The following is an 11,521-nucleotide window of genomic DNA, read 5'->3' as shown; positions in this document are numbered from 1 at the left end:
TACTATTTCATATTGTTTTACAACACATGGCTTTAGCCCTCTGGTGGGAAAGACTTTAAAACAAAACTTACAACAGTTACTTTTCTCAACAACTGAAATTTAGAATAGTGTGATTAAGAAAAATATGTGAACTGTTTGCAATTTCAAATTAATATTGAAATGTACAGGTTTAGAATTTTCTACAGTGAAAAGTTTTCGGAACTTCAGTATTCAAAAAAGTATACAAAAGCTAGACGTTAAGAATGTATCCAATGAGCGAGCAAAGCGAGCATTGGATTGCGAAGCAATCCGAAATGAACTGCGAAAGCAGCTCGGAGGGTTGGCGAGCGCCAACGAGCAGGGGGCGAAGCGTCCTAGTAACTAAAATTAACATACTTTGGCTATTTAATTTTACTGTTATGTTAGACAAGCGTTAAATGTTCTATAAAGGCAAATTGGGATAAATAGTTTAAAATATTTTTTTTTTAAAATTACCTAAGGATTAGTTAAAGGGCTGCACTTTTTTCTGAATATTAATATTTACCAAAATACTTAGATATATTATGAAAATATTTAATATCAATATTTTGGTTTTCAAAAACAGAAAAAATTGTCAAAACCCAAAACGTGCATGGAGCAGAATGGTAAAGACAAGCTATCATAGAAAATGTGTACAAATATTGTTAATGCAAAAAAAAAGTTTGTTCCATTTAGTTTTAAATAACTAATCGATTTTTAATCTTTTAAGACTGAGCTTGTTAACTTAGGGACACTTTAGAAATATATTTAAACATTATTTAACTACAAGAAATTTACATGCAAATAAACGAATTGTACTAATTATAGTTGCAATGTTAACAAGCATATATACTTTACCTTAGTTGCAACATCACAAGAATACAGGAATACGTGACGAAAACTACTCAAACAAACACTAGTTGATCAGTAACAGATTAATTTATTTGAACTAGTTTCCACTGGATAACAACACCTCTTTCCTACTGAAAAGTCATCAGACTTCAATAACTCGATGTGCACCGGGTTCCCATGTATACTAATAATTTCAATCATTTGATGACATGGCGTTACTTACTAAAAATTAGTAATGTTTAAGCTTGAGTTCAGCTTTTATTCAGATTGGCTCGAATTTAAACTTAAAAAATAAACAGTTCATTTTTCAAACTATATTTTTTTACTTTCATAGGATTTATTTCTTAATATAACAAATTATAGGTAAAAACAAAAAAAGTAACATAATGGCGTGTTTCTAAAAGATTTTTAGGAAATGTAAATAAATTATATTTTGCTTTGCTTCTTCCTCTCGAGCAGTTTTCATTTAATTTTATACAAATTCGGAAGTTAAAAATAGTTATTATAATAATAAGTTGTCCCATGAAACGAGATTGTTGTTGTTGTTAATTTACGTCGCACTAGAGCTGCACAATGGGCTATTGGCGACGGTCTGGGAAACATCCCGGAGGATGATCCGAAGACATGCCATCACAATTTTGATCCTCTGCGGAGGGGATGGCACCCCCGCTTCGGTAGCCCGACGACCTGCGCGCGAAGTCGAGCACTTTACGGTAGCACAGTTTAACGAGGACCAATACCGCACACCCTCGGTCCCTACGCAGACTGATCCAAGTGGTCACCCACCCGCACACTGACCGCAGCCAGTGATGCTTGACTTCGGTGATCTGCTGGGAACCGTGTCTTAACGATCAGTCCACTGCCGGACGAAACGAGATTGAATGCATATCTTTGGAAAATCGTTAAAATAAAAGAGAACACATGTGACTTCCTTAATGTTCATGTCAATAACTAAAAAATTTCCTTTAAATATTCAAAACTCGTTCATTACGTAGTTACAAAGTAAAGCATTAATAATGTCAAATTACATAAATAGATACTGAAACCTCTCTCACAGCTTTGATAAAATGCCGTAAGATGGCAGGTTGACTAGATTCTTAGCCTCTCAGCTGCCGTTACTGTCACTTGATTCAATTGTTGTGAAGATGGCAACAGTAGTTTGCTTACATTTATTTTTGATTTAAATTTGTTGGTGCAACTTTTTCTCGAAAAAAGTTTTGAATTAAGATTTTAAATAATATTTTTTTGTGTAGAAAGTTATTCATTTTCATATTAAAATGGCAGCTAGTGCTCCGAGTTATGTTATGGATCAGATTGAAGAAGATGCGAGTGAATTACAATTTCCGAAGGAATTTGAAAATGCAGAGACTCTTTTGGTATCAGAGGTCCTTATGTTATTAGAACATAGAAAGCAGCAAAATGAAAGCGCAGAAGAAGAACAAGAATTGCCTGAAGTATTTATGAAAACTCTGAATTACTGCCAACGATTTAGTAGGTTTCGTAATCGGGAAACGATATCTGCTGTTCGAAGTTTGTTGACTCAGAAAAAGGTTCACAAATATGAACTTGCTCAGCTCGCAAACCTCTGCCCGGAAACTCCAGAGGAGGCAAAAACATTAATACCAAGCTTGGAAGGTAGATTTGAAGACGAAGAACTTCGTCAAATATTGGATGATATCCAAACTCAAAGAAGTTTTCAATATTAGTCATATCTCAGGGCTTTGAATTCCATTAAATTAACTATTCAACAGTTAATGACTATTTATTAATTGGCTAACTTTAAGGATTGTAACTTATTTATGTTGTGATATTTTTCTGTGTCTACTGGACATATCTAATATTTCTTTCATTGCTCTTTAATATTTAGAAATTATACTGTTAAAATGAAAATACTATAATTGTAAAAAATTTAAATAAAAATTTCTAAAGTAAAATAGCATGTTGTTTCTTGACTGATGCATTCAACAACAGTAATTTATTGATTTAATTATCCTTGATATTCGCTAAATCAAAAGTGGTCGCGTGTGGCACATGGTGCGTAGCGTTTTTAAAAAGTGCTTATTTTTGATTTGCGTTTTTTTGAAAGCCCTTAAAGGTGCTTTTTTGCATTGGGTGTTTTTTAAAAGTGCTCCCTTTTCGAAAATGAGATTTTCTTCTTTACCGTGTCGATTCTCGGCGCATATTATTTGTTGGGTTCAGTGAGATTCTTGGACTCTCATGTGCAACTCTGCGGCATTTTGCAAGATATTCTCAATTTTAGGCTTGATTTTGATATCGAACCAAAAACTCTCTTGATCATTTTTTAATGGCAAATATAATCAAGAAAAGAGTTTATAGTCAGAAACTAGTTATTTTATCATGCTCATGTAAAGTCTTTGAAAATTATTTTACATTTTGTTAATGTATATAGTGCTAGTGCTTAAAAATATTTTTTGAGTGCTTAAAAGGTGATTATTTTTTGTTGAGAGATTTGGCTAAGCATCCTATGACAGCATCAATAATGCATAAAAGATAAATGTGTTATTCTTAAGGGTTAAAAATTGAAGAAGAGTATTCTACTGACTAGCCAGTTTTCATAAGGACACAGAAAATAAATATAACTACTGGCTTTGTTGGTTCGAATCAATACAATACACTACAAATATAGACAATTTTAACTAATTATAGACAATTTTAACTATAGACAATTTTACAATACAAGAATTTTAACTACTAATAAATACGCAATAGTACAATTCTTGAATAACAGAAGGTGAGTGTAAGGTATAAATTTATCGTCAAATATTTGCTATTTATAACCAATTCTGTCTTGGTCAAACAGTTTCAAATATATTGTAAATAGTTTTCGTGAAAAATGTACATTATAATTGAATTTGTCAAGACCCAGGCTACAACCCAGGAAACTACTAAACATTATCGAAGAGTTAAAATTCTTGACACCTGTAATTATTTTGATTATAAAGAAATGTTGTAATCACCTGCCAATAAAAAGTTTGCTACTTCTATTTATTGTTCTGGACACATTCTTTATAGATTGATTTTATAGTCACTTTAAATATCCTTATGCAAATTAGTCTATGGTGCACTTTTATAGCAATAACATATGCTGACTTTCTGAGACTGTGACACATGCTGACTTAGGGGAATTTTTATTGCAAAAAGGGGAATTAAAAAATTATACTTACTTGTGCAGTAAATAATTTTTAGTCTTTTAAAAATAGTTTTAATTGATTAATTAAAAAGGTTGATTTAGAAGAGGAAGGTTAATAACTGCAAGCATTCTCCATATGAGTTTTTTCAGTTCAGATAAATTGGGAATTTGTCATCTACTTGCATTATGTTTTTTGGAATATTTTTTTGTGCCATTAAATTCCATTCTTTGGTAAGTGGGGAATTAGGAACCATGAAAGCTTTGCATAAATTTGTTGATCTTAAAGAATGCTTTTTTTTAATGAATTCTATTGCAGAGGTTGTGTTCGTTTCTTTTAGGGCTATATATTCAAATAAATGTTATATGAAGATGCCAGCATGATTCACTTTGTCTATTAATATTTTCTGGTGCTTGCAAAATCTGTGTTTTAATATATTTTGGTACAGTAATTTAAATAAAAAAAGATTGCTACCTAACACTGTTTTTCAGCAGTTCAAATGCTAAAATAAAAGCCACTATTATGTTAATGTGTGTGAAACTTTTAAAAAAAATTAACATTTAAAGGTCTTTACCATTCTCTAAAATCGTTTGCAAAAAAGTTGGCATTTTAAAGATCTGTTGCATTTTTTTAAAAGTAATGTCCAGACTGAAATAATAAAAAAGTTGCTTTTATTTTTTTAGTGTTTCTTTAGTAATTCTATTAAAATATAATATTTTTTTGTATTCTACACATTTAGCCATTAGGAAAGGGATGTTTTAAAAGTTAAAATATTTACTAAAATTGTTTGAAGTAATTACTATGAAGAATTCACTGTATTAAGGATATTTTTATAACATTCAGTTTAATTTCTATAATGAGGTTTTAATTAATGGTTACCTTGAAGATGCTTTAATTTTTGGTAGCGATTAAATCTCCTTCAAGTTGAGTTCTTAACCTTAAACTGTATCTTGCAGAGTATAAAGCTCTTTAATTCTATTTCAAAAATTATAAGGGGAAATGTGTTGAAGGCTTTCTCATAAGTTTTTATAAAGATTACTTTTTATTATTATCAACTATTATTTTATTGGCAATTTAGAAAATTTTTTTAAAACAATGAAGCTTGTTTTAATCTTTTTAAAATTATTGATTTTTTGTTTATTAACATCTATTAATAAATAATCTTGAATAACTGGATAAATTATGTTGATTAATAATCAACATTTTAAATGTTGCTTCAATCATTTATTATCTGTATCCATTTTTTTTATGGTAGAAAGTCTTCAGTGTTTTTAATATTTAAAAAAATAGTACAAAAATTATCAGATTTATCTTAAAAAATATTGTGTATATCTGCCAACTACAAATGAAAACAGGTCCATTTGGTATGTTACTTTTTAAGTATATTGTTATGTCTAGAAGAATCAATTTTATTTTATGGTAAAATTTTAATTAAAAAAGTAAATAAATACTTTAAAGTGTTATAAAAATGTTCTGATAGACTTTATTCTTAGGTAATTGACCAGGCATTGCACATTAAGTGTTAGAATATTTTTTCTTTTAATTTGATAACTTGCAATAATTTATATGCTTAATCTTGCATTTATCTGTTACTAAGCAAATAGTTGAAATTATCATTCTGGAAAAATAAGTAGCTGAAAAAAACATGATTAGACATGAAAGTTTTTTTTTTGTCATTTTGCATGAAATAAATAATACTTTCTGTTACAGTGAAATGTCCGGTTGGCACTTACTTTAATGTTGTTTTTGAAACTTGTGAAGCTTGTTCTTTGGGTACGTATCAATTTTTAGAGGGACAGTTTTCTTGCGTTGTCTGCCCAGAAAAGACATCTACTACTACTGGCCAGTCAAAAAGTGTAGGAGAGTGTAAAGGTAAATCCTGCTGTTTCTTCCTAATTTATATTTTTTATAAATTGTCTCTATTTGCCTTGAGAGTGTGTTTTATAATTTCACATAGTAAATTAAATTAATAAAAATTTGTCACTTCCTTGTTTATAGGTGATTGACTCTTTCCTTATTTTATGATAAGTCTCATATATTTTCAAATAATAATATGTATCTACACTACTTTCAATTTTTTATTGTACTCAAAATCAAGTTTTTGAAGACCTGATGCATTTTCAATGTCCACTATTCCCTTAAGATAGTTAACCTTGTTTTTTGTGTACTTTTTGATTCTTGTAAGCCATTGATTAGTTCTTTTTTTGAAAAACATTTCTGAGTTTTAAGAAATTAAAGGAAAGAAAACTTGACTGCAACTACTTCTTTCATATTCTCCCTTGAGGAGAGTAGTAATTGCAATCCTGTTATAATTTTGGCGCTAGTATTATAAGTAATTGCAATTATTTTTTATTGTAACTTTTGTATTATAAATGTAATTATTAAAGATTTTGCTGTATTCACTATTACTTTTATTATATGCCTTCTTTATCTATACCTATTACATTGGCAAATAAATGGAAAATCGCCATTTGAAGGACCATAAATATTGTGTCTCTTGATAATGCTTTCATCAAGAAATAATTTAGACCTATAAATTGACGCATAATTACAATTTCACATGAATTGAACTTGTTAAAATATTACTTTTAAAAGAAATGATTAGATGCCTATTCTTTTGATTTAAAAAAGGCAATATTGTTTGGCTCCTCTTTTTTTTTTAAAGTGCTTTCATCTTTTTTCTTAGCACAGTGTTTGCCTGGCAGTTTTTCTGCTACTGGTTTAGAGCCTTGTGAGACTTGCTCTATTGGACAATATCAGCCCAATTATGCCAGCCAAGAGTGTGCCCCCTGTCCTCTAGGAACAACCACTCATAGAAGAGGAGTCCGTAGTCAAACTGAGTGCAAATGTTTGTATGCTTTCTTCTAAATTTGTTCACATTATTTTTTATTTTTATCAAAAGTAAGGTTTTATAATTTCTTTTTTATGAACAAAAAAAAAATTCAGCTGTTTTTTTATATTAATATTTACTAATATGAACATTTTAAGACTAAAACAATAACAGTTTTTTTAAAATTATAATTTGAAAACATTATAATTATTCATGGTGCATAGCATTTTCAAAAAGTGCTTGTTTTTGATTTTTGTTTTTTAAAAGCCCTTAAAGGCTTTTTTTTCATGGGGTATTTTTAAAAAGTGCTTAATTTTTCCTTTTCGTAAATGAGATTTTTCCTTCACCGTGTCGATTTTCGCTGCGTATTTTGCAACATAATGGTTTTGTTGAACAAAGTGAAAACCACAAAGAACAAACTTTGTTCTATTCAACATTTCCTCAAATCATTCAACCACAATCCATTTCGGCATACCGTTGGCCCGCAACGTTTGATAACACCATGTATGATAGCGCACCAATCATGTTACATGTTTGATGAAATACTTGGGAGTCCGCATGTGCGTCTACTGAGCTGGGTTCGGTGACATACTTGCTCTCTCATGTACAACTCTATATTCAATAGCAAGATATTCTCAATTTCAAACTTCATTTTCCACCCTTTGAAATTGAACCAATAAATCTCAATCTTTTTATCGTGGTTAATACAATCAAGAAAAGACTTCTTTGTCTGAAACTAATTATTTTATCATGATCATGTAAAGTCTTTGATAACTATTTTACATTTGGTTAATGTATTTAGTGCTTAAAAATATTTTTTGAGTGCTTAAAAAGTACTTTAAAGGTGCTTAGTTTTTGTTGAGAGATTTGGCTTCGCACCCTGTTATTTACTTACTTTAAATGTATTGCAAATTTTCATAAACAACAAAATACACTACCCTACAATAATGGAAGAGACACTTTCAGTTTTTGACAATTTTTTAAATTTTTGAAGAAATACTGAGAAAATTATTTTGTAGCTTATGAGGTATTAGTTCATGTGATTTTTCATACTTAGCAATAAAATTTCAAGCTTTCAGAAGTTTGAGAGACTGACAATAAATAACGAAAGAAAACAAGTATTTTTGGACACCCTATGCCAGAAAAGCAAGCAATAAAGCTTGTAACTTGTATCCAATACTTTGGTTGTTATTTTCAATAACTGCATCGAATTTCATAAATATCGTTTAAATATTTATGGAAATATGAACATTTTTATAGAAAACTAATTTTTTCGAACAAATTTAAAAACATTAAATGAAATTAAACAAAGTTTTGGAGCAATTTAAAGTTAATTTGAAAATCAATGTTTTAAAATTGGGAAAAATTCCTTAAAAACTGCCCAAGATATGAGCATTTAAAGTCGTTATTTTATGCTAGGCATGCGCAAAAATTTTTCTCGAAAAAAAGTAATTTACTGAGTAATTTTTTTACTTTTTAAAAACTAGCTAAAAAAAAGAAGGGCTTTTCCACAAATTTCATTTTGGATTGTGAGAAAAATTTAATATCAAATGATAAAACTTTACTGTAATTTTCCGTGCACCAAAATGTGATGATATAAGGAAAAAACCTGTGTAACAAAGCATAAATTTATGGGGAAAACATATATTTATCCCACAATGCTGATGCCATTTTTAATAAATCTTGTTTCATTATACAAAATATAATTTGTGGAAAACCCCTTATCGTTTTGAGATTTCTTTTAAAATCAGTGAAAAAAGTAGTCAGAAAATTGCTTGAAACTTTTTAAATTCTTAAGATATTCAAATTAGACTTTTTTCATTAGTTGCTAAGTTCAATACACTACTAAAGTATGAAAAGAATTTTTTAAATATTTTTCATGTATGCACAGCATAAACGAAATACTTTAAGTGCTTATATCTTGCACAGTTTTTAATGAATTTTTTTTAATTTTATAACAATACCTTTCTAATTAATTATAAATTGCTTCAAAAATTTTGTTTCATATTATTTAATATCTTCCAAATTATAGCAGAAAAACGTTAGACAAAAAAATTACTTTTTTATAAAAATGCCCATAGTTCTGTAAATATTTAAGCGAAGTTTACAAAATTTTATACAGTTATTGAAAATAACTAGCAAAGTTGTAAGTTAAAAGCTTATTGCTTGGATTTTTGTCATAGGGTGTCCAAAAGCACTTCCTTTCTTTCATAATTTATTGTTGGTCCCTTAAACCTTTACAAAGCTTTTAATTTATTGTTAAGTGTAAAAAAATCATATGAGCTAAATGCCTGTTTCAAAATGATTTTCTTGGTATTTCTTGAGAAATTTAAAAAAATGTCATAAACTGAAAGAATCTCTTCCATCATTATAATGTTTTCTTTCAGAGAGAATCGATATTAAGTCGAAGGTCTTATGGTAATATAATAATAAGCTAAGACATTTCTCTAAAATGATATTTTTAATATATTTTATCTAATATTTCTTATTATTGCATTGTTAGAAATTTCTTGGAAAAAATGGTTAAATAACAATTTAATGAATGGTTATTTTACCATATTTAATCAAAACAGTCAAATAACCATAAATAAAATGGTAATCAAACTGTTAAGTTTGAGAAAAACTGTTTATTAACTGCTTTCACCTAATACGGTTACACAACAAGCTCTAAAACTTCCTGTCTAATTAAACTATTTCATAGTTTTATTTATAATAGTTTCTAAACATAGATTTAAAATGAACTTTTTCTAAATGGATTGAATAAATTTTTATAACTTTATTGGTTTGAAGATTTTAGAGTTTTCACTGTTTTTCCTTCCTACTACTTTTGAATGTTTTATTCTAGACAAATTTGTTGAAATTTACAAATATTACGATTAGTCTTTTTTCAGACAGTTAAAAGTACTTAAAGGTATTCTGTATATTTTTTGTGTAATTTAAAAATGAATTTTTTTTTAAAGTTAAGTTATTTTATTGCTTTTGTTTCAGTACCGTGCCCTCCTGGGGAAGTATCTCGAATAGGTCTCCTACCATGTTTTCCATGTCCTGATGGCTTCTTTCAGCCACACAAAGGAGAGAAGTCCTGCTTCAGGTGCCCAGGAAACCAGAGAACTGGTACACAAGGAGCAAAAAGCATTGATGCTTGCGAAGGTATCTCTTCTCATCTCATCATGGTTTCACTATGATTTCTCTTCTTTAATATTTGATAGTGAATTATGTTTGTAGTTAAAATCCTGTTTCATTTTTGTTTTAAAATAAGCTTATTTGTTAATAAATCAGTATTGAAATATTTTTTTACCATGTACAGGGTATCCGCGCGCCTGGAAAGTCATGAATTTCAGTATTGAACAAAATTTGTCATGATTTTAACTATTTTTTAAAAAAATCATGAAAAGGCATAGATTTAGGTCACTGAAAAATCTAATTTTTAAAATGGAATTTACCCCCCTCCCCCCAATTTTATGGTGTACCGAACATCTGAATTTGTAACAAAATCCCTACTCACAGTCATATTTGATTAAAATATGAAATGTTTTTATCATGTTCTTTAAAAATTATGGTGCTCTTTCAAAAAATGAAAGAAAAAACAGCAAATTATCTTTTAAACTTATGATTCCAGTATTTTTGTTATTATTTATTTATTTTTTATTTTATCAATTTTAAATTCTAGCTGAAGCAAGCCAGTCATTTGCGATTTCTTTAAAATTCCAAAATGAGAAAAATCAGGAGTATTTCTTTCCTTTCCGATGAACAAGAAAAATATCTTTAGAATATAATTCTGCAGAAAGAAAGAAAAGAAAATTATTTGCTTTTGTATTTTTTTCAGCTGTTTTATTGCATCAACTCTTTCTTAACTCTGTTTTTCAAAATTTAAAATCTATAAATATGAAGATGCAGAGTATAACAGTTTTGGTTGTACCTATCATTTCAATCAATGTTATTATAATGCTTTTTTAAATTTATTGTTGTGTTTTTGTCGGGAGAAAATAGTAACTTCGTTAAGTCATGAAAAATTCTTGGAAAGTCATGAATTTGATAATTTAAAATGTATCGGATACCTTGTAAATCAGTATTAAAATATTTTTTACCATGTATTAGTGAAATATATTAAATATAATTCATTGTAAACTATAAAAACGTTAAAAAAAATGATCTTGTTCTAAAAAATCTACCTTTTTACAAGTTTTGTAACATTTAAAAAAAAACTGTGTTCACTAAAGATATCCTAAGATGTTTTTTTTTTCACTTCTTAGGATCCTATCAAATAAACTTTTTCAAAATATTAGGCCATTACAATTTATATATGTCTTTATTATTTCATTTGTTTTCAAGTCGCATTTTATTTAAAATAATGTAATTTAACAATCTAAGCATTTTGCCCTTGAATGAAATAGCTCTGATATCTGATACTGACTACTTTCCCTTTAAAAACAAGTGAAATGATGCATTATACATGTTGCATTAAAGCCTGCAGCTTAAAATTCGCAAATAGAGGGACTAATGATCTGAGATTTAAATATATAGTTTGAGTAAGTTTTTTCTTCATTATAAGTTAATATTCCCCTAGTAACTATAACTAGGTTTGTTCGGTTTTGCATTTTTACTAGGTGTTTGTTCCATTTTTAAAAAAAAATTTTTTTTAGTCTTTTTCTTTATATTTTCAAATTTTGAATATTTGAAATTCCATGATAAA

The 11,521-nt window shown here is 28.5% G+C and overlaps 2 protein-coding genes across 5 annotated transcripts in view; both read left to right on the top strand.

Annotated features, from left to right (window-relative positions):
- LOC107450057 (sushi, von Willebrand factor type A, EGF and pentraxin domain-containing protein 1) overlaps positions 1 to 11,521 on the top strand; it is a 107,564-nt gene that overhangs the window by 60,052 nt on the left and 35,991 nt on the right. For all 4 annotated transcript variants that reach the window (XR_011636554.1, XM_043039731.2, XM_071179513.1 and 1 more), the window contains 3 exons: positions 5,709 to 5,870; positions 6,685 to 6,846; positions 9,817 to 9,978. Coding sequence is in view for 3 of the 4 variants with exons in the window: in XM_043039731.2 (XP_042895665.1) it covers positions 5,709 to 5,870; positions 6,685 to 6,846; positions 9,817 to 9,978 (486 nt within the window). In the remaining variant the exon portion in view is untranslated. The remainder of the gene's footprint in view (positions 1 to 5,708; positions 5,871 to 6,684; positions 6,847 to 9,816; positions 9,979 to 11,521) is intronic.
- LOC107450061 (DNA-directed RNA polymerase II subunit RPB4) lies at positions 1,992 to 2,783 on the top strand. The gene has a single exon (XM_016065767.4). The coding sequence runs from the start codon at positions 2,127 to 2,129 to the stop codon at positions 2,553 to 2,555; it is 429 nt and encodes a 142-aa protein (XP_015921253.1). The 5' UTR covers positions 1,992 to 2,126; the 3' UTR covers positions 2,556 to 2,783.

Source organism: Parasteatoda tepidariorum, chromosome 4 (assembly GCF_043381705.1).
Source record: "Parasteatoda tepidariorum isolate YZ-2023 chromosome 4, CAS_Ptep_4.0, whole genome shotgun sequence".
NCBI lineage: Eukaryota > Metazoa > Arthropoda > Arachnida > Araneae > Theridiidae > Parasteatoda > Parasteatoda tepidariorum.
This window is presented reverse-complemented; position numbering and strand designations above follow the sequence as displayed.